At 31.6% G+C, this 24,445-nt stretch overlaps 2 protein-coding genes and 1 pseudogene across 2 annotated transcripts; 1 reads left to right on the top strand and 2 right to left on the bottom strand.

Annotated features, from left to right (window-relative positions):
- Positions 1-64: 64 nt before the first annotated feature.
- LOC105124674 (ABC transporter G family member 11-like) lies at positions 65-1,443 on the bottom strand (annotated as a pseudogene).
- Positions 1,444-8,515: 7,072 nt separating this feature from the next.
- LOC105124484 (ras-related protein Rab11D) lies at positions 8,516-11,089 on the top strand. The gene is made up of 2 exons (XM_011024517.1): positions 8,516-8,899; positions 10,359-11,089. Exons 1-2 carry the CDS (start codon positions 8,667-8,669, stop codon positions 10,795-10,797), a joined length of 672 nt encoding a protein of 223 aa, XP_011022819.1. The 5' UTR covers positions 8,516-8,666; the 3' UTR covers positions 10,798-11,089.
- Positions 11,090-13,860: 2,771 nt separating this feature from the next.
- On the bottom strand, positions 13,861-21,890 carry LOC105124485 (tRNA (cytosine(34)-C(5))-methyltransferase). The gene is made up of 15 exons (XM_011024518.1): positions 21,612-21,890; positions 21,437-21,525; positions 20,652-20,718; positions 20,418-20,533; positions 19,601-19,667; positions 19,412-19,460; positions 19,005-19,090; positions 18,546-18,805; positions 18,408-18,463; positions 16,723-16,808; positions 16,521-16,613; positions 15,774-16,083; positions 14,987-15,534; positions 14,388-14,619; positions 13,861-14,312 (listed from the first exon to the last, which is right to left on the bottom strand). Exons 1-15 carry the CDS (start codon positions 21,801-21,803, stop codon positions 14,056-14,058), a joined length of 2,508 nt encoding a protein of 835 aa, XP_011022820.1. The 5' UTR covers positions 21,804-21,890; the 3' UTR covers positions 13,861-14,055.
- Positions 21,891-24,445: the final 2,555 nt, after the last annotated feature.

A 24,445-nucleotide genomic window follows, 5' to 3' on the forward strand; every position in this document is an offset into this window, starting at 1 on the left:
ACGGGGACGTGGAAAATAGATGCTGTGACGCTGCCTCTTATCAGACGAGATGTCGTTTACGCCCATTGTAATGTTATTTGGGAAACCTCACATTAGGCCCTAAAGTTTTACTTGGATAAATCACTACGCGTGAGCTTCATCTAAAAGTGAGGAAGAGGGATTCTCTGAGATCTGTCTTGGTTGTCTTGTAGCAGCACCAATAGCAGCTTTGATGATTGGTTTAACCTTTTCAACAAGTTCTATAATTCCCCAAAACATGAGGCGATAAAGAACCACCGTTCCTGTTTAACATGATACCAAGACCAATACCTTTAGAAGAAGCCCATCTCTACATGCAAGGTATTTTTCATAATTTCTTCACCAGTAATGGTAGGTCGCCCTCCTGCTAGATTGTTAGGGAATGCCAACCCTTCAAAATCGTTCTTGTAGAACCATTGGTTTGCATGCTTGTGGAGTGCAATGTAGTGCGTTGGATATCTCCGGAGAGGCTTAGGAAGATGATCTGGCGACCGAGAAAAAGCTTCAAGTAACATCATCACGCCCTGAATCCCAGCACCTGTTATAACACCCATCAAGAAATCTGGCAAATTACTTGCAAAGATCATCATTAAGCTTTCAACCAGCATCATGCTTATGCACACGAAGAGTAGCAGAGCAAAGTAGACAAAGTGTTCCAAACTCTTTTGAAGGCCAACGATATAAAAAGCTATCGCGCCAGGGATTAAAGAGATCATGAGCAGGCAAGGAATGGAAGACCGAGTGTTTCCAACGATGAATGCACCAGCACCATATTGCCCGTTTAATCTTTCTCGTCTGATAATCCTGTATGGATAAGGTAAAATCATTCCCATTACTCTTCATATGTGTATCAAACATTAAAGATTAAGTAAGAAAATCGACGTTAATATCATCTACGAAAGAGGGGAATCCACCAATTGCAATGAAATTCAAGAATGCTGCAACGAATGAGAGCATTAATGGAGCCTCTTGCCTGAGAATTCACAAGTAATAGTGTCAAGGCAGTTTTCAGTAGCACCAATGCCGCTGAAATGTATTGCTCTTAGATGTAATAAATTACCTGTGTTGTGCCAAAAGTGAAGCCAACGTCATAGAAGATTGTCTACACATAAGCACAATGCAATGTAGGTTGCTAGGCGAAGCCAGTAATAGCATAGATCACAATACATGTTTACGAAAGATCTCCTTGTAAGAACAAGGCACTGAGTGATGAAGCTTGGCTGACTTCCTTTCTTCCCAAGAATATCTCCTTTCTTAAAAAGTAAGAAGCTTATGGCTCAGCCTTAGACATCAATCAGGGCAGCGACAGTGGGAGGCTCGTAGAGCCCGGACCTGTAAAAAATTTAAATTTTTTACAGGGTGTACATGTATTTTACACTTGTGGGCCCTAGCAGAAACAAAAGATAGAATAATAACACCGCACATGTTTATGTTTTTTTTTAAATTAGTTAATAAAAGCTAAACAATTTTTATATATATATATAGTTTTTTTTTCAAGTGATTTTTTTTATTTGAAAATATATTAAAATAATATTTTTATTTTTTAAATTTTATTTTTAATATTAATATATTAAAATAATTTAAAATCATACAAAAAAAACATTTTGAAGGCAAAAACAATGGCAACCTTAAACTATTACTTCTACTTTTCTTATTCTAACAAACTGAAAAAAAGGTTTGTTTAATTCGAGCAATCAGTTCTTCAATCCATTTCACGTACATTGAATTTAATATCTTATCATAAAGTTATTTTTTTAGTCTTGGATTTTATTAGTTTTAATTATATTAATGTTACTGTTTTTGTTCTTTGTATTTTGTTGATTGATATGATTGCAAAACAAACTTCAAATTTAGTATAAAAAATATTGTGTGAAACTTTCATGATGGTTAGCTTGTAAATATATATTTATTTAAAAGTTTGATTGTAGTTGTTTTTTAAAATATATTTTACTCGGAAATATATTAAAATAATATTTTTTAGTTTTTTAAAAATTATTATTAACATCAACACATCAAAATGATTTGAAAATATAAAAAAATTAATTTAAAATAAAAAATAAAAAAATTCATTTATTTTAAAAACTATTTTTGAAATGTAAAAACAAACGGCGAAATTATCTTTTGCATAATTTGATTTTTATCCGGTAAAATTATCTTTTGCATAATTTGATTTTTATGCATGGATGCCATAATATAATTTATTTATTATTATCTTAAGTGACTTATGAATGTTGAGAATCTTGCCTATGAACAATTAAATCAAGTGGTCATATCATGCATAAATGCTAAGGTTTTTTTCTCGTCCATTTTACTTAGGTAGGTACCTTGGCAATATTTTTGGCTTTGAGAGTTTGATGTATTATTTGCATCACTCTATGTAAAATCGTTGCAGTGTTTTTTTTTTTTTATGGTACAAGCAACAATTACTCGAGTTAAGAGATAGATTTGGTTTGGTTATAACTTATATTAATAGTTAATACCAAATTAAAAGAAGATGAGAGTGGCATTTGTGTCAAGAAAATTAATTCCTCAATCATTTAAGTAATTAATGGAAAATTACATAGTTGATAATGCCATAATATTTTAATATAAATTCTTTCACTTATCCTATATGAGGCCCGTATTAAAAATCCCTGATGTTTTGATTTCTAAATCATAATCAATATAAAAAGAATTGATTTTATTTCTAAAAAAAAAATTATTAATAATTCACAATTTAGTAAACCAATTCCAATATGTAATACTGAATTAGTGGTTAAGGAGCCCCGACCTACTATAATTTGCAAATAACTTATATTAATTATCGAGCAATTTTATATTAAAATTGTAAAAACTAAATAAGAAAGTATCGACATTGCTCATTTAATTTGATATTCAAGTAAAGAATACTCATTTAATTAACAAGATAAAATGTGAAAGGTATGTATTAATTTGGAATTATATAAACTTTTAATATATGGATATTTGTTGACCGGTAAAAAATGTTCTCATTGATTTTTATCTTATTGGTTCATTTTCCTGGCTTAAATGTGCAAAGACAAATATTACATTTTGTTTTCCTTGTTGTCTATTTGCAAATAAATCAACTAGAAAGATAAAATTATACACATTTACTATTATAGAATTAAGTGTTGGAAGAAAATTAATGAAGTAAAACGATGTGAATTTTTATTCATATGGAAAAAAATCCAAATTTAGCTCATAAATTTGTTGTCAAATGCTTAGAGAATTTAAAAAATCGATCATGTCATATTAAAAAAATATTTGAGAGATAAACTTCTCAAGAAATTATAAATAATTGATTAAGTATTAATATCTCAGTAGATATTATTTGTTGGCTCACATTTCAAGCATGTACTTTTAAAGGACATAATGAACATCTAGAATAAAAAAACTAAGGTAATTTTTTTAAAGTGATAAAACTTTTAGCATCATACAATGAATAAATATGTGCTTTTATTTTGGATAAAATTTCATAAAATATTAAATACACATCACATCAAATTCAAAAGGGAGATTTTTTATGTCTTTGTTAGAAATGTTCAATGTTTAATTCTTTGAGAGATTGGAGGTGCAAAATATTGTTTAATTATTGACAAAGCTCGATATAAATCCAAAAAAAACAAATTATCATTGTTATTATGTTATTGATAGAAGTGGATTTATATGAGAACTTTTTTTAATATAGACATGTCATAAACATATAGTTGTTTTAACTCTCAAGAAAGATATTTTTTCTATTTTGTCTTATTATAATTTTGATGTTTAAAATATTATAGGTCAATGATATAATGGTGCTAGTAATATGTATAGGGAATGAAATGATTTGCAAGCTTTATTCATTAAAAAACATCTTTATAAATATTATGTACATTTCTTAGCCTCTCAATTATAACTAACTCTTATTGTTACAGCGAGAGAAGTATTTGATGTTCATATTTTCTTTTAAAATTTATTTTTTATCATCAATATTGCAAGTGCTTTGCAATGATGAATTGTAGGCTTTTTAAATAGCTAAAGATGTAATTGTTATTAGTGAGATTGAAACAAATAAATAAGCTAATCAAGTAAGTGATTTGCTGTGATTTGGAGATAGTAGATAAAGTTCGCACTTCAAATCAATTTCTAGTCTAATAAAAATATAAGAGGCAACTTGCTTAGTTTTTAAGAGGATTTCTTCATATGGATCTACTTATTCTCAATATGGTGACATAGTTTTTTTATTTAAATTGATAATGTCATTTGATTTTGCAATTATCTTACATATAATGAAGAATGTTATAATAATTACTAATATGTTTTGTCAAGCCATGCAACAAAAATCTTAAGGCATTTTAAATGACATTTGGTGCTAGCAGAAAAACTTTAATTTGAAAGTTATGAGATGATGATTGGAAAATATGTTTAGAAGAAGTGAGATTATTTTGTAAGTATCAAAACATTAAAATTTCTAATATAGATGCTTGTTTTTCTAATGTGAGATGATCTCATCATAAAAAAGTCTAGTAACAATTGAGTATCATCATCGAGTTGATATATTTACAATTACAATTAATTAACAATTATAAGAGCTAAATAATAAATTAAGTGAGTAAACAATCGAATATCATGTGTTGAGAACAACTTTGAATCCTAAAAATACATACAAATTATTTATTGTTGAAGATACATGTAGGCTTGTTAATAAGTTATATCTTTGACCGAGAAGAAATTCATTTCCAGTTGTAGCTTTATGAGTTTGACATACCCAATCATCTAGAGTTAAAGAATTTATCATTAATGTCGATTTATGTCAATGATTGATAATATGACATTCGTGCAGCCAACTGTACCAAGTGTCCAATGTCAAGAACTTTACTACAATGTGATATTCATATAGTTGACGACACTCGCACTTGTCCCAATAATTGTTGATGAATTGTTAACAAGTCCTACAAGAAGAAAAAAAAAAACTTTGAAGATGTTGAATATGATAAGATAACAACATTAAAGGCAAGAGTAAGGACCATTAATGGTTATGATCCCGTCCAAGCTATTAAGATGTGCATGGATTTAAATGTGGTTGTGATGAAGAAATTTTATGTACCCAAATTCATAAAGCATACTGGAGTTTAATGCCCTGGCGTATTTTCTAATCTTTTGATTTAATATTTAGACTGTAAACTTAAACTGTAAGATACTGACCCTGTAATAAATATAATTTTTTTTAAAAATTTCATAAAAATACAAAAAATAAGAAATTTTTTATTTAAAAAAATATAAAAATATATTTTTATTTGTGTACATATGACCAAATTCTAAAATTTTTATGTATATTTTATAAAAAATAAAAATTACATTTTATCATACTTGAAAAAATAAAAAAATCAATTAATGAGTATCACACCAAGCTTGTGATTATATATTAGTATCTAGCTAAAATTTTAAAAACACCATAATTTTTTTTTTTTGAAATTTGAGATATGAATTTTACATAATATTTGAGCTTTATAATAGTTAAATTTTAACATGACAAGATAAGGATGTTTTTACTAAGGAGACCCTCCTTAAACTTTAAACAAACTAAAAAATAAAAATATGACTTTAAAAAATAATCAATCAATAATGTAGCTTATTCTAGATAAAATGCAATGAGGTGATGTGTCTTTTTCATGTACATTAAATTTCGTTATTCGGACTCTTACATACCATTAAGTTTTCTAATAACCATAATACTAGATGTTGATTTCTAAACCCTTCAAATCATATTTATAAGATTTATCCTAATATATTCAAACCCCCTTTAATCCCGGAGTCATATTTGTCATTTAACTAAAAAATTCTTATAAAATTTAAATTGATTATAACTAATATTTTTATTATAATTATCACAACTATTAAAAAATAAAACATCATAAGTAAATCAATTATTTTAATTTATAGAGGATAACTATTGTTTAAAATTTCAAATTAAACCAGGAAATCAAAAACAAAATTATGTTTCAATAAGTTATGACCGCCCTCTTATTTTCATAATTATTTTTTCAATCGTACCATTTCACCAGGAAAATCTGGCACGTGTTACTTAATAATAATAACAATAAAATCGAAGGCATTAGGTGGCATTACTAAGGTGCAATAATTGTCGATTAGTGAAAAGCACCCAATGACCCAACATTTCTACTTTGGAGATAAGAAGAGTTTGCCTGCCACTGCCAATGAATATCACTGGTCTGTTGAGGCGGACAACTCACCCGAGACATCCGCACCCTCCATCTCCCTACTTTCACTGTTACCGCTATCATTGCTCAATCCTCTCTATTTATTATTATTTTCAAAATCAGCCATAATCCTCTGCATAATACCCCACGCCCATAACCTGTTGAATCAATCACTATTGGCCACATCACCAGCTCACTACGATTTTTTTTTCAAACATGACCGCAGTGTAATTCGCGAGGAAGAACGTCATGCGTCTTTTCTTTTCTTTTCAAGTTTTCAACGCCATAAAATTATGCTTAAAAAGTTTACAACTCTTTAAATTTATGTAAAAAATAACCGAAAAAACTAATAAAAGTCCTAAATGTATTAGAAAAAATAAAATTATTAAATATAATATTTAATTTTTTAAATCAAATAAAAAAAATTAAAAAAAATTTTATATAAAAATCATCATGCATCAATCTTCTCAAGTTAAAAAAATTCATTATTTAGTTCAAACTACTCACATCTCAATCTCGTAAATATCCAATAAATTTTTTTTAATCCTTTACATGCTCAATTTTTTTATTAGAAATATTATATTTATCAACAACATATTCGATCTCTATAATAATGAAACCAATTTTAAAATTAGAAAGATATTTTAAAATTTATTTCATAATTTTTATTCAAAATACAGTGACATCAACTCTAACACAACAATACCATCTTTCTTCATATACTTTATTAAAAATCAATCTTGAAATTGCATCTAATTTGGTTTTTTTTTTCTCATTGAGGGTTTCTCCATTAAGATCAAAATTATTATGCTTGTTATCATAAACATCTTTTACATGTTCAAGGTAATCATATACCAAAATTTCTACATTTAAATATTTTTCTTAAGTGTAATATTTTTCATTCTCATTGGATTTTGATTATGGATTCCAATTAAAAAAATTTTGGTTTTAATATCATATTTTTTCTAGTCAAGAAGTTGTTTTTTTATTTATTTTTTATTTATGCTTATAGAATAACTTCTCAAAATTGATCATGGATCTTTCATCACTTTTTTCTCGCAATCCCTTTAAGTCCCACATCTTGCCTAGATCAATAGGTTGATTTCTTTGCATGTTTTATATAACTCGTTTTAAAATATTTTTTTTTAATTTTATAATTTGTCTCTACATGTTTTTTATTAGTATCTTTTTAACATTTCTCTCTAAAAAAAACCTTTTTATTCTTTTTTTGTCTAAACATGTGTTGTTTTATGATCTTTTTTAACCATGATTATTTAACAATATATAACTAATAATATAACATAAGATCTCCTGACTCTAATATCAATTGATACAAATATAAACAATACAAGAAAAATAGCAAGTATAATAACATAATTATATTAAAAAAATCATAAAAAACCTCTAATTCAAAATTTTGTTATTAAATATTTCATATTCTAGTAATTAGCCCCACTAAGATATTTACAACCCCTTCAATAAACTAAAAAACTAACTTTAACAAACTAAAAAACCTAATAATAAGCAAAAATAATAAAAACTATAAACAAACTGGAAAAAATAAAATTATAAGGTATAATACCTAATAATCTAAACAAAATAAAAATAACTAAGACTTTTTCCTAAAAATCATCCTGAATCAACATATAATCATGGCAGTAAAAAAATTAAAAAGAACTTGTTAGTCCTTGTAATAGGCTAATAACTGTATTTCATTTTAGCTCTTATACTTATAATTCTTTCAATATCAATCCTTAAGTTTTAAAAAAGTCTTCATCCATATCCCTTGCAATTGAAATCTCACCTATTTTCAATAGCAAATTGATTTTTTTTTTAATTTCTAACGTGACCAGTGACAATTATTCCTAAATAGCATGAATCAAATGAAATTTATAACTTTAATTAAAAACTATATATTAATAGTTATGATTTTTTCACGAAATCACCTGACACTTCACTAATAGAAAACTGAAATCAATCACATTTTTTTGGTTGGTTTATTAAGAGATCCATTGAACTTTAAAAAAATTAATTTGTTAGTTTCTCCCTAAATCTGCGCTTCAAATTTCAAATGTCAACTTAAAGGGTCAATTTTACTAAATCTTAGCGGCTAGAAATTAATTACAACATCCCCTCGACTCGTATTTGCACTTGTCAAGAAACACCTCAGACAAAGTAGTCCCCACTCAAAGACCCATCAGAATCATGACGGACCAGATTGCATGATGCACTAGTATAAATTTACCATGCGTGGCACCGGATTGTCGCCACACTTACTGATTGTCTTATTAGCCTTCGCCTTCAATTCCACCTTCGCCTTCAATTCCACACCAAGCAAAGCAGAACACTCCTGCTAAGATCTACTAGCTAGCCGTAGCAAAGCATAGCAAGAATCGCTCTCCTCTTTAGAAGAAACAAAGGAAGCCCATTTGAAGAGAGGGTGAGGAAATGGCTAGTGGGGGTGGATACGGAGATGCGAGCCAGAAGATAGACTATGTATTCAAGGTGGTGTTGATAGGGGACTCAGCAGTTGGGAAATCACAAATACTTGCTCGATTTGCTAGAAACGAGTTTAGTCTTGACTCTAAAGCTACTATTGGAGTTGAGTTTCAAACTCGGACTCTTGTTATCGATCATAAGAGTGTTAAGGCCCAGATCTGGGATACTGCTGGTCAAGAACGGTAACTATTCATTCTTTCAGATTTTAATTTTATTTTTCTTTTCTTTTGGTTGGTCTAGAAGTCTAGATGTGATATGGATTTTCTTCGTTAATAACAGACAGCATGTTAGCTGCATGTATATTTGGTTTTAATGGCTAAGTTGTCTTCGGGCCAGCTTATGCTCACCTGGCTGGCTATGTATCGCTTGGTGTCGCTGGATCCGTGGATTGTATGGTTTTGTATACACATTGATTTGGAAAGACGGTTTTGCTGCAAATGTGGAATTGGTTTTTCTAGTGTTAGATTTGGAGGAAAAACACGTGGTTGATGTTATAATACAAATGGACATTGTGTCTGATCTGGGAGGAATCAAATGAAAAAAGAAAAAAAAAAGGAAAAAAAGAAAGAAGATGAGGTATATGGTAATGCAATTCGAGTTTCTCAAGTATCTAATTGTCGACATTTGATTGTTTTTCTGCACAGTCGTTTTTTATTCATGATGAATCGCGAACTTTTGGATGCAAATTGATCCGGTTTTAAGGCTGTGATCGAAGTATGGATATGTTAATGAATTGATTTAACGTCGACTGTGCGGGGGATCTGAGGCTGGGTCATGGTGATACTTGTTAGGATAGATCTTGATTCTGGGCCCTGCTCAGCTCATACGGGTGCTGTGGCTTCAGGCGATCACCCACTATCCCTTCCTAAAAAACTACTGGCTTTTCTTTCTCTTTTTTTGCCTCCCCGACTGCCTTTTTTGTTGGTTTTGTTGGGTGTGGGGATTATAATTCTTTTGTTTAGTGTTAATATTTGACTGGAGAAAAGGTGGCCTTTGGTTAGATTCATGATGAAAGAAGAATTAATTACCTTGCTTAAAGTTGCTTTTGGTCTAGGAAGTGAATCCAGCTCATGTCACTGTTCTTTTGTTTATCCTTACAGACTAAGATATCTCTTGTGGCTTTTTTGTCTTTTAGACTACGGGGATTTGTACGCCACAGGTTTCTCTTATTAGTTGATATACAGTTGTTAGAGCAATGAGAATTTAGGAGTTCCAAAGAACTTTGGGCTATTCTGAGGAATGTTATTATATTGTTTGAAAATCTTCTTTTAGTACCTAAAACTTCATTGTTAAACAAGATATATCTTTATTTTGAAGCATCTTTTGAGCCATAACTTTTGGACCGTTTATTGAAGTATCTTTTGTATGTATCATGGTGGTTAGAGATGGATGTTATATTTGATGACTAATACTTACTTTAGTAATCTCTTGGGACCCAGGCAGACTATATCTGGTAGGAGAAAAGGGAAAAACCCAGTGCTCGCCTGATTAGATCTGACTATGTGCTTTAACACAAAAAATTCAGAATTGTTCTGTTAGTACCCTGGGAAGCAATATTGTTTCTTTTGGACAGACTCGATGTTAATTTTTGTAATTAGCAAATGTTGATTTCTTCTCTGTTTTTGGGGGTTCAATGAGCAGGTATAGAGCAGTCACAAGTGCATACTATAGGGGTGCTGTTGGGGCAATGCTGGTGTATGACATAACCAAGCGGCAGACCTTTGATCACATACCACGCTGGCTGGAAGAGCTGCGAAACCATGCTGACAAGAACATAGTTATCATTTTGATTGGGAACAAAAGTGATCTTGAGGACCAGCGTGCTGTACCCACTGAGGATGCCAAAGAATTTGCCCAGAAGGAAGGACTATTCTTCTTAGAGACCTCTGCATTGCAAGCAACTAATGTTGAGAACGCCTTTATGACTGTGTTGACAGAGATCTTCAACATTGTAAACAAGAAGAACCTGGTTGCTGGTGAAGATCAAAGCAATGGTAACCCCGCATCGCTATCTGGCAAGAAGATTATCGTTCCAGGCCCTGCACAAGAAATCCCAGCGAAGAGCAAGTGTTGTAGCTAATTGTGATCTGATCAGTCTTGGCTTTGAAACTGCGTGCTTCCCTTAATACCCAACAGCAATTTTTTGAAAGGTGTGATGTAGTTCTTTGTAAATTTTACATTCTTATAATTTAGCTTGCACGAGCAGCTGATTAGTTTCTTATTTTGAGGAAAATCTGAGTCGCATGTTATCTTCTCCTCAATCTTATTCGGAAAGAAAAAATTTCATAATGTCGATGAATGTTTTGAATACTTTAAATAACTTGCTTTGTAGTGTGGAAATTGAAGATGGAAGTGGAAATGTTTCTGGAGAATTTCTTGTTGTTTGAGAGGCTTTTTAGCCATTGCTACCTCTTTTGAACAGAAGTTTCGTTTAACCATGTGATATATGGTGAAATAACAAAATCATAAAATATAAATACTCGTCTATATAGAATATGCGAACAATATTAACACTTGAAAAAAAAAAACACATTTAGGAGTTTTAACAGTTGTTTGTCCTCTTATTCAACCACGGTTCCTTAAAAAAAATTCACCATGGATTACAGTGTACATTCACAACAATTTTTACTGTTCATAGACGTGTGAACATATAATTTTGTTCTTGTATGTTCTTTTTTCATGTTTGATCCCTGTAATTTTAGATTTTCATGTTTCAATCTTGTTTTTTTAATGTTTTAGTCTTTAACACTGATAGAGGAGAGTCATTTTATTTTTTTTAAAGAGAGGGAAACATTTCGAGTGTCCTTATTTTGACTACAAAAGGCCATTTATCGTGGCAATAAATTCATCCTGAAGAGGAAAGTTTCATGAAAGTGATTTAAAACTTTAATCTTGCAAAAAAAAATAAAAAAGATTGAGGCTCCAGGGGTGTCTAGGGTAGTAAATGGGGTTATTGAGCTTCATATGGTTTTTTTAGTTAAAAATGAGTTGATTTTTTTTCCCCTAATACCCTAAAATCCACTTTTCTAACACTAAAAATGCTATAATTAATTGTATTAGATATGTTATTCCTCTGATGGATGACGTGTTATCCCTTTAATAATAGAAAAGTGAAAAGAGTGATGTTTGCTTGAGCTTATCTTCATCTAATAAACGAGGCATGCAAGCTTTGCTTTATAAAGTTACGTTACAAATTACTGTGATTATTTTTTAAAATAATTTTTTATTTAAAAATATATTAAAATGATATTTTTTATTATTGAAAAATAATTTTTAACATTAATACATCAAAATAATATGAAAACACTAAAAAATATTAATTTGAAGTGATAAAAATAAAAAAATTTATTTTTTTTTTAAAATATTTTATAACACAAAAACAAACAAAGTTTTAGTAACATCTGAATTTTTTTTTTTGTGTAAAACGCACATACATCTTACTTAACCATTATCTTCTTTTTTTGTTTTTAATTTGCTTATATCTTATAAATAAAATCATGTTTATTATAATAATATTTCAAAAAGCAATCAATCATGGCATGTTTTATAAATAAGATTAAAGCTTTTTATGATTATATTTTTAATTTTTTAACAATTATAATATGAAACTTATGGGCAATTTTTTTTAAAAAATATCACATGAATATTCAATAATGTTCAAATATATATTTTATTATTTATTATTTTTATATCATTTCCTTGAATTAATTATTCTTCAATTTTTTCATGTAGTCTCAAGAAAGTAATCAAGATATTATTTTTTTGTTTCTTGGTTTAAAATTGCTTTACATGATAAGTTTTTATATGAGAAACTATGCTTATGATAATAAAAAAATGAAAATTTTCATCAAAATAAAACAAAAATAAAATATTAATTGAAATAAAGTTTTGGTTAAGGCGCCGTTTGTTTACTAAAAAATAATTTCTTTTGGAAAGTGGTTTTTTTAGAAAGTGAATTCCTCAAAATGAATTATTTTTTGATATTTGGTAGTGTCATAGAAAATAAATTGAAAAATATTTTTCAGTATTTAGTTATGTTATGAAAATAAGATAGAAAATAACTTATTAATTTTTTATTTTTTTAAGTTTACTAAAATAATGAGAAATAAATCTTACAAATTAAAAGGTTGAATGAGAATGAAATTGAAAAAAATATTTCATAAATTATCTCAAATAAAATAAATAATAATCAAAATAATATAAATCAAATCTAACAAATAAAAAAAATAAAATATGATGAAATTAAAATAATTATAATTATTTTAAAAAAAATAAGTAACAATTAAAAGAATGAAGATCAAATTTAATAAATAAAAAAAAATTAATTAAAAAAAAAATAAAATAAAAAAAATAACAATCATAAAAATAAGGGCGAAAGTTGATATAATCAGTAAATAGTATGATATTTTAAACTTTTTCACAACTTTTAAAAAATATTTTCTATCCAAAATAAAAAAAATACTTTTTTAAAATTTAAATCAAATTTTTTTCAACTGAAAAGTATTTGTTATTGATCAATTTTTTTAAAGATAAATAAATATAAAAAAGTTAAATTTTTATTAATCAACTTTTTTAAAAGCAAACAAATAAAAAAAACTAAAAAGTAGTATTAGAAAACCATTTCTAATACATATATTTTTCTCTACTACATTTAAATCATTTCAATAGTTATAAATTAGAAAATAAGATGAATTTGAATTTTGGTTGTTTTAAAAGCAAAGTAAAAATATTTGGTCCAATGATGCTCAGAAATTAGAATAAATTTGATTTTTGATTGTCTTGAATAAAAGTATTTGATGAGACTCTTGAAGAGACTGTAAGAGCGTCGTTCAATTTTCAGAGAAAACGAGTTTTCGGTCTGTACGTTCTTTGATATGGGACAAAGCTTGGACAACTACCTTGCCACTTGCCACACCTATGAAGGACGATCAAATTAAAATATGTTATTTTATCTTTTTTTTTTAAAAACCCTTTATTTTCCTATTTAACTTCTTCCTCTCCTTCCATTTTATTACAGTACAATGCCCTAAACTGCCACCAACATCTACCGTTCCCTTGCTTCATTAGTCATTTACTTGCACGTCTTTCTTACCCCTTTTAGAACAAGAGTCTTTGTTTTTCATGGAACTCCAGCAAACAAAAATTTGCTGCGAAAATCATGTAGCTCGTCAAAATTTCATTAGCTTAATACAGCAAAAAAGATTAATTCATTCTGATAAAATATAAAACCTGGAATATTATAAAATTGGTACCCAGAAGAGGCTAAACATAAATGATATGTTGTATCTATTAAAAATAAATAAAACCAGAACTGGTAAACTCAAAAGTTGCTGTAGATTCAAGCATCTGCAACCAGCTGAATAGTTTCAGATTCCTCAACCTTGCTAGCTCCATTAAGCTGCAGTTCATCAACATTGAACTTGTTTTCTTGCACTGAAGAGCCTTTTTCAGCTTCCATGCGAACTGAAAGCCTTTCTAGCAATTCTTGGCAGTCAATTGCTGTGACCATCACACTCAAATTGGATCTACCCTTCCAGCAGCCAATGGCTATTGTTGACGCATCCACCTTGATAGGATCTGACATGGTTTTGCTGTCTGCAAACAAAGACGATGGGGGTAAATGCACATTCATGCACTGATAACACGAACATGGTAGGAACTGCTACGTACCTCGCATGACTATAACACAACAACCCATCATTAACTTTGATGCCTTCTCGCCAAACTCAGCATCAACAAAGTCAGCAAACTTTATTGTTTTATACTGCAAAAGATGCTTGAAATCTACCGAGGATGCATATAGGATCTGATTAGTGATGTGTGGAAGAATCACCGGCAATCCTTCTGATGATATCCTGAATGAACAGGGAGTAGAAGTACCTTCTCTTGAAGTTTGTCGCTCCTTCAAAAAAAGAGGAAAGAATTAAATCAAGAAATGAACAATTCTTTGTTAAATAAAGCCTAGGCAACCACCTTTTTTTGGGTAAAAAGAAACATATAGTAGAACTGGTGTTGGTAGTTATTTTTGACTGACTTGATCTATTAGCACAAGTTTTGGCAGTTGATGCATCTACTGTTTTCTAGCAACGTGGCTCATGGCATAGGGTTGTAGCCTGGTAGCTAAGAAACTTTGGAGTATGTCAATCAATATGGAAAGAGCACTCACAGGCCAAAGGATGGAAGGGAATGGGGCAAAAGCTATTATTGCGGCTTTCGAAAAAAAAACTGTAGCAAAAAATTAATGTCTAAATAGCATGTAGATTACTTACAAACATCTTCAGGCCGATAGAAGCAATCTTAAGTTGCTGACCAACACGGAAATTCAACCCAAGAACATCCTTAACTGACTTTGAGACATAGTAAATTCTCTTCACATGGTTCTTATCACTATTTCTTGAGATTAAGTGGCCATCAAAAGGAAATGACTCATCAATCCCATAGAACATTTTTATGCTATTGATAATAGATTCATCTTTAAAGAAAAGAACAGGGTCAACCCCTTTCCATTTGCCTTGAAGTTGCAACTTTCTCTTCCCCACAGCCTTCCCAGAATCAGTTTCCCCATTAACCAGTGCTTTGGTTTCCTCTGAATCATCTTGATTAGATATATTGAAAGGATCAGGTTCCATATCAGCTTCATCTGGCTCATCAACAATTAAATCTGCCTCTGTGGCTGCTTCAGAAATTTTTTCTACAACATCTCTGGAGTCTTGCTCCAGCCCACTATTATCTTCAGTAACCTGATCCAATAATTTTCCTTGCAGTTCAGCATTCTTTTTGACCAAAACCCTTTTCTTACTGGGTTTCTCCTGAATGGCTGCAGGGAAATCATGAAGTAGATATAACATTATAAACACCTAACATGGATGCAATGAAAGTGGTAATGAGCAACTGGGCAACATCTCTAGAACACAAGAAAAAAAGAGAGGGGGGGGGTGTTATAAGCAGTAACCAATGGATACTGGTTACAAGGTTCAACTAGTCTACCCTCGCTTCCAATATCAACTGCTTAGATTCTTCAAAATAGTATGATGCATCAATAATGCTTAAATTCACCTGGTAAAGGAGAGAGTTTCTGGAGGACAGCAATGAAAAAGGCCCCACTGTTCTGATCATGAGGCACTATCCTCATACAACGTTCCAGGGGGAGATCAGAAACTTCCTCAATCAAATCTTCAGTAGAAGCATCTTCTGTTGGCTGAATCCCATCTTCTGAAATTGCATTTTCACCATTCTCGTGCTCAAGATCCTTGTTGGCTGAGGCAACATAGCTTTTGCCTGAAGGAAACATGCTGGGAAGTATATGGTATCTCTGGAATTTGTAGACGTCTTTGTGGGAAGCCAACCAGAGATCTTTGTCACGTACCTGCAGAACCAATAAATATAAATCATGTCATATAAAATTAAGAAACTGAAAGCAGATCCCATTTCCTAACACCATACAGAATTTTTTCCTAGCAGGGCAAAAGCCAGACAAACTGATAGTCAACCAAACACAACTATGCCTCTGGTAGAGTGAACATCAGACAAAAGACAAACCCAAAGATGGATATCTTTCTGGGATGGTGACAGTATTTGATAGCACTAAAATATAAAATCTTAATCCAACATGAAAAAAACAAAGGAAATTTCAGAAACTCCTCTAAACTTCCTGACAAAACAACTCAATTTAAATGTTCATTTGGTTCAACTATTCTTTTTTTTTTTGGGGGGGGGGATCATATAGTGGAAATGAAGTGGCATTGCCAGAAAGATTAAAAAAGAAAAAAGGCAGCAATAATGGACTTAGCAGAAATAACATACCTTCCATTTTCTGACACCAGGCCGACGAACAAGTTGAGGAAGTTCACTGGAGACGTCAACAAGTTCAACAGACCCTCCACATTTCCGTAGAATCTTAGGAAAAACAGACAGGCACCAAAATTAAGCAAGATTTAGATTATTTTTTTTTTGAAAAGTCAAAGATGTCTAATGGTGATATACTTGTGAATGGGTATTCGATTACCTCAGCAACAACAGCCTCATCCTCAACAGGATTCATTGAGCAAGTTGAGTACACCATTCTTCCACCAACTTTGAGCAATGATAGGCCTGTGCATCACAGTATAATGCATATTAAATCTAGCTAGTTTGCACCTCTACTGAAACAAATCTGGGTAAAACCCAAGTGTGAATGACTGACTCCACCGATGCAGAAATAGGGGAGAGCAGAATTCTTTCAGCTCCTCAAATCCACATTTAATCATCATAAACATTTGGAGTTAAAAAACCACAATCCAGTATACTAACACTTTCGAATGTACCATGCTTAATACAAGATGGATCATATTTCATTCAAAGGAGAAAAAAATATGTAGATTAGAAGCTTGACAATATTCCCGTCTGTCAGCAAAATGCTGAAATTATGGATCCAGCAGAAAACATGCAAGGAATGAAATTGAATGATCCCTTATTATCCCATGTTGAACTGCAGCTACCACATGAAGTTCAAGGCATCAAGAAAGACCCGTCATGGATTTCATTGTCCACGTCGATGCATACTATAATCTGAGCCAGCTAAATGTTAACTGGTGACTTTTGGAGGGCCATTGCCTATAAGGATTGCCATATGCTTTCTGGGCCAGAAATGAATTGTTCCAAGGCAATGAACATGCAGCCACGGTATAAAAGAATTACTTGCTGCAGTATGTAGGCAAATTTCTGTTGTTCTTATGTGAGAATATTGCAACATGAAATTGAGATGATTTTCTACATTGCATCAACCTTAAGGTGGAGGCTAAAATACTTTGTTTGAGAGTTTATGTCTAGAGTTATGAACAGACTCTTGAGCAGGAGAGCATTGCAATTTCTGCAATTTCTTCATTATCTTAAAAAAAGTGTGTTTACGTAAATTTTCTAGACAATAACGAACTTTAAGAGCCTTACTTTTGTTTTCCTAAAGTTCAAATTAGTTTGTAGCAGTCCTTTAATGGCAATAGACAGTTCCAAGACTTTCTATTAGCATATTGTTAAACTTTGGGAAATAGAATAGTGTATTTTGGCAACAGCAGGGCATGCTGCCCTATATTTTCACACTTATTCTTCCATCTTTCTTTGAGTATAGAAACCACAGCACCCAATCCACAGTCGTAAAAGCCAGCAAATTGTCATTTCTCATTTTCATCAATCCCAAGTTTTACCCCATTACTGTCCTAGACACCAGCATCATTCCCTTTCCCTTTTCTCTTCAATCCACTTAGCAAACATTTGCTAGGAACCTAATTCTGCAGCTACCATAAACTTCAAGAAATCAAAGTCTTCATATCTAAGCTTCCTGTTGCCCTTAAACTCACTCCATCTAGATGCTATTTAAATCACAAGCCCTTTATCAGCTCTTCTGAAAGTCAAAGCCTTGAAATCACAGATTGTCTAGCTATAGCACGAAAAAATAACAAAAATAGGCAGACTAGACAACTATGTCCGACATCAAGAGAAGCCTTTGGGATTGGAAATTGACAACTATCAACCAATAACCTGTCAGGACATAATCATATGGAAGTTTAGTGCTTCCTTAGGCAATACACTGATTAAAAATTGAAATTTGAACTGACATGGTATTTATGAGCAACATATTATCAGCCAAAAAGGGCTTAAAAGCTAAGGTTTTCAATTTGTAAAGAAATGTCAATTCAAGGTTTTTCATTACAGTACCTCGCATCGCTATCTGAATTTGTAGACTATGGAGCCCATTGCCCATCCCTGGATTCCTGTATTAGAGGAGAAAACAAATATAATCCACTCTGAATGCTCGAAAAACATAAAAATGAGAAAGCACACAAGAATTCCAACCATTTCCTCCACATATCTGGAGCCTTGCGGAGGGTACCATCTCCACTACAGGGAACATCACATAACACTCGATCAAAGAGAAGCTGACTAATCTGTGGCTCAATTTCCATTTCAGAAGCTTTAGAGCCATTTTTGTCTGCACGGCACCCAGGGAAGTGTTGGGCTTCATTATTTGTGACTATCAAGTTGGCAGTGCACATTCTTTTTGTTTGATGGATGAGAAGATTACATCTCTGGACATCCAGATCATTTGCCATAACCTAGACAAGTAAATTAATATTGGTAACAGTGAATCAATTTCATATTCTAACATTACAATGAAGTAAATGAAACAAATCAACCAGGAGGTTCCAAGTACTGATACAATTCAAGGTAAAGAGATGAATAAGCAAAATAAAACAATTAGATGAAGTAAATAATAGAATAGAGCAGAGTGTGAAACAAGAAAAAGTAACAAACCATTCCATCAGGAAGTGATCCTGGCTTTGTTGATTGGTATATAATCTCCAGCAACTGAAATGTTTTTGAACCTGGTGCAGCACACACTGCATAAAAGGAAAGAGAGCAGTGAGGAAATACTACAGGGTATTGGATATTTTCCAAGACATGCAACCCATTTCAACTTTATAAGCAAACTAAGGGGTGAAGGGGAGATATATATGTCTGGTACTAGAAACTTAGTAAGTAAACCATTAAGATATCAATTTTTTTTTTGGTAAGAAAGCTGCTGTTATAAAGACATCATGCTTAATTTCTATAAAAGATATAGTTATAAGATAATTTAGATAAAGAGATGATGAGTCACTTGTATTGCCAAAGGAATAAAAAAAAAAAAAAAGAATTAGAATGCACTATAGGTAACTTACTATCAAGTATAAAATGATCCAGACGTACATCAAGGAAGAGTGGAGGTACCTTTATCACAAACCAAAAATTTAGTTGTAGGATTAACAATCAGTTAGCAAAATAACACAGGGATGAGAGTCGAGATGTTTATTCTTAAAGGACACAACAACCAAATATCATTGAATAAACCCAAAATAAGACTTGCTCACCATGCTGACAGCCTCCTGTCTGGTGATGTTTCCAATTTCATTTTCTAGCTTTAAGAACTCATGGAACCTGAAATAATTTTATCCAAAACACCATTTGGTAGATAAAAGGAAAGCAATTAAAAACAATTTCATTAATTGCGGGCAGCTTGCACATATTTTACATATAATGTAAGCACTAATTATGAAAACCAACAAATCATATACAAGTAGGAGAACAATGGGTCGAATTGGTTGCAGAAAACTTTTTCCATTTTCAATCTCCCTTTCTAATTTTCCTTTTCCATGAAAAACTAAAAAAAAAAAAATCATTTGTTAAAAATGGAAGAGCTGTTTCTCCAAACAGTTACCCTATAAAATAATGCATGAATTTTTCAAAGAATAGAAAGCATTTTTTTCTCATTGAAAATTGTATAAATTGAAATTGGTTGGATCATCATGACAACTAGACTGATTTTCAGAAAGATTTAAAGAAAAGTTTGAGGTGTTTTTCAAGACCATAAATTTGAGTTAACTGAAGGTGAAAAACATTAAGTTAACTGAACATAGTACATGTACCCCTGGTGGGAGGAAGTCATTTATGGCACAGTCTATATCAATGATAACACGTAAAATAAATGCAGTGCACAGGACAATTCTGAATGACTGAAAATTGCAGAATAGAAAAACCTTCTGTATAAAACAGATCTTTGGAACAAGAAAGGGAAGCACATAATTAAGCAATGTCAGCATTATCAGGTACCCAAATAATATATCAGTTCAGAAAGTATGATAACACGTTCACAACCCCACCCAAACAAACAGAAATTGCATGATTTACCTCTCAAGGGTTTGGTTCTTCCTTAGCTGCATCCGGGAAAAATTTGAATGCCAGGCAAGATTATCAGGGTACCAAGGCAATGGTCTAATAGCCTCCACTTCACCACCATCAGTGGTCTGTCAAAAATGACAAAAATGAAGGGAAAAAACAGTAAGCTATCATCTGTAACAACCAACATTTGGCAACATAATTATCAAAGGTGTTATAGTCTCAAAATAAACAAATGTAACTTACCACTGCTTTAAGAGAATTCATAAAGTCATTCTCAAGCTGTGATTTGATATCTTCACAAAATTGGCTACTGCAAAATTGAAAAGATGAAAATCACAAGGTTAGTAACTTTTCCCCATACCATAACATGCAGTTTCACTGTTCAAAGTCAAGGAGGAGGGTGTGAAGAACACAGGGGACCTTATAGATAAACCCTCAAAATGCAGTTCTTATGCTCGTTAATTGCCCAAATACAACTTGCAGCATCTGAATTCAATCCAAGACTGAAGGGGATAAAGGACCTTATTACCACAAATATAATTTCCCATCATTTCATGCTCCATACGACCATATTTTTTGTCCAATCACAGTCAACCATACTTCAAAAATCCACTTTCCTTTCGGTCTTCCTGCAATCCCTAAGGCAACCTCCCTTTGAAAAAGATCACTAGATTGACATATGCTGCCAAAATCACCATTTTCATTCTTCATTCACCTAATCACATCCAATTCATATCAAAGATAACTGGATAGCAACCTTATTAGGATATTCATCTTATGTGATTCTATCATTCTTACCTATCTTGGCTAGTCTGTTGCTTGTAGACAACATTGAGAGCTACAAAAACCCAACCTTTTCGTGTCCCAACTCCTAACTTCAAAGGTTGCCTCATCAGCTTGAAAAAATAATTAACTTTATATCTTTTTACTGCTACAGCATGCAGGAACAACAATTACGAACACACCCAAAAAGCCAAAACAAAAGAATACCAGACAATTTAAATAGCAAAAGAAACCAAAAACTTTACCTTGAATTGATTCTAAAAGCAGCAGGCAAGGGTGTTCTAAGAACTTCGACAAAGGTATCCCATTCTTCTGCTCTCACTATCCCTTGCTCCTGTAAACAAAAAAAAAAAACGATTAAACCCCACCAAACCAAACAAAATAGTAGTTAATCTTAAACAAAAGAAGAGCAAGTGTTACCTTGTAGTATTCATCGAAGGCGGGGTTTTGAGTAGCAAAAGGCTGCCAATGAGTCTTGTTCTCCGAGTTGTTGTTGCTGTTGGGATCAGACGAGGCACTGTCAGATTTGGCGCGTTTCCAAACATTCTCTCTGCCATCACGAAAGTGCTTTCTTTGAGTTCGTGACCTGCTTCCTCTTCCTCTCCCTCCCATTTTTTTTTTTTCTTGGGGGGGTGGTGTCGAAGAATGCTGCAGCTGCTTAGCCTCTCTGGACCTTCTGTTAATGGACTAGGTTTCTGTCCAGGTTTAATGTTTTTTCGACATGTTACTCCAGACGACGTGTAGTTTAGAATAAATATCAGATTCTTGGACTATAAAGATATAGGGCCGGCCCATTCATTAATGAACCCACTATAATAGCCCATTTTCACCGCATATGTCTCTATCTGAACCCATTGTTTGATAACGGGCTTTATCGTATTCTTGTTTGGGCCAAAGCTGACGAGATTGTAGTATTTCATAATTTTCAGTATCATCATCGTCAAGTAATTTCGAATTTTTATTAAAAAATAAACGTGGTGGAATTCTTTTAAACGTGCATAGATGTAGAAAATGTAACGTGCGCTCAATTTATTACACACATGCTGAATTTTACAGAGCAAGGGTATTCTTTCTTCTGTGTAAAATATTTTCCCGCTTGTAGAATATGGAAACATGTCCGAAGAACCATGGCAAGTTGATGGCTTTTTTAGAGATATCTGATGCGAAGTCAGACTGCATAAAACGCCATATTCTGTAACTTTCCTCCTCACAAACAAACACCACGCCATGATAAAGAAAGAGCAGAACCCAGGAGCTCTGGTGTCAGAGTCGTATTATCTAATGAAATTACCAGGTGGGTTTTTTTTTTAAGTGTCGTATTATCTAATGAAATTACCAGGTGTTTTCAGGTGGGTTTTTTTTTTAAATATTTTTTATAATTTTTTTCAAATTTTTTATCTTTAATATTAGTATATTAAAATTATTAAAAAAACATTTAAAAAACATCAATTTTATTTTTTTGTGTTTTAGAAGGTGATCTTGTCACTTGAAACAGCAAAAAATAAAATATTGTTGTATTATCTAATGTTGTTAAAAAATAATATATAAATCACATTTTAAAATCTCATTGAATAATTTAAATAACAGTTTAAGTTTTTAAATTAAAGTGGTTCTTTGATATGATATTAGAGTTTTGATAACCAAGTGATTACGGGTTCACTTTGATATGATATCAGAGTTTTGATGACCAGGTGATTACAGGTTTAAATCTCATCATTTCTATTTATTTAATAAAAATTAAATATAAAATAATATAAATTTATACAGGTTTTAAATTTAAAGAATTTTTATTTAAAATAATATATTAAAAAATAATATATAAATTATATTATAAAACCTTATTTAATTATTTTTATTTAAGGAGTTGTGACAGCAATTTGACTATAAGCATAATATCAATGTATAACTAAAGTTGTGTGCGAATTTTTTTGGTTGAGAAAGCTATTAGTTTTCGCCCCCGGCTCAGAAATAAACATGTATTGATATTTTTTATAAATCTATTCAACAGGATCGGAATAAGCACATTTAGGTCAATCAGCACTTCATCAAATAGAATCTTGAAGAACAAAAAGTCATTCGATTTCCATTTGTCAAGTTAGAAGACCAGCTAGAAGATGCACTCACAAAAGCATTATTCAGCAGGAATTTCCACGTCTCACTCCACAAGTTGAGCATCAAAAATTTCAACGCACCGAAAGTCTAATAACTTTTATTCTATCTGTCTGATAACTTTTATTCTATCTGTCCTTATATTTTGAGATAACTACGAAGAATCTTCTAAAATATAATTGTGTTTTTACTTCTCTGTTGTAGTTTGAGTACATTTTATATCAAATAAAAAAACTTTAAAAATAAAAGATGAAATTGTCCTTTGTAAATAATATATCACATATAAGAGCTATCATGTCAATTTCTTCTTTTAATCTTTTCCCTCTCTCCCTTTCTTTTTCAATTAGAGTTCTATGATTAATAAAAATAATTTGTTTTTTTTCAAAAGAAGAACTTTTAAATTTTACAAATCTCAAAACTCTGATTCTTTCGTTATACGAATGGTCGTAGATCGGTGCTAAGCAATGTAAAAAGAGGTATACAAGTCTTCTCCCCGCACAATCCAGACACTTCAACAACAAACCACCATCACAAAAATGTTCAACGCATGTAGTAGTGGGAAAGTGGTATTATACTTTCATGTTCATCAAGGAAGGGACAATACTTAAAGATCAGGTGAAATATTCAACCTCCGATAAGATGACACTCAAGCAACACTGAATGAAGGCAATACTGTAACTGTTGAATGCTACAGTTGGTGGGAAAAAAATTGTGGCTGAGCAGTAGGATGTTGTTGATGGGTTGCTAGCTGTGGTTCACGAGTTTCAACAAAGTGACAGGAGAAACGAGCGTGGGATCGAGAAAGGAAATTGCGGAGAGAATGAAGTGGGAACAAGGAGGAGTAGGATGGGCCAGTAGGGGTGAAAGGGAAGTGAGGCTGAAGAGAAAGATCAGCTCTGTTTACATTAAACTGTATTTTGCTTCTGTTGTTGTTGCTTGCGTTCATGTGGAGAACGAGCTGGATAAGAGACAGAATTACACGGTAAACACTAAGAGAAGAAAATTTATGAACATAATTTCCTCTCTATGAGTTGCGGTGTAATTCATTTGTTCAATACTGGAATGTAAAAACAAAAGTGAAGATCGATCAAAGGAAAAATGATCATTGATGCAACTAAAAATTTTATCCCCAGGAACAAGCATGG

This window comes from Populus euphratica, unplaced genomic scaffold (genome assembly GCF_000495115.2).
Source record: "Populus euphratica unplaced genomic scaffold, PopEup_1.0 scaffold35.1, whole genome shotgun sequence".
NCBI lineage: Eukaryota > Viridiplantae > Streptophyta > Magnoliopsida > Malpighiales > Salicaceae > Populus > Populus euphratica.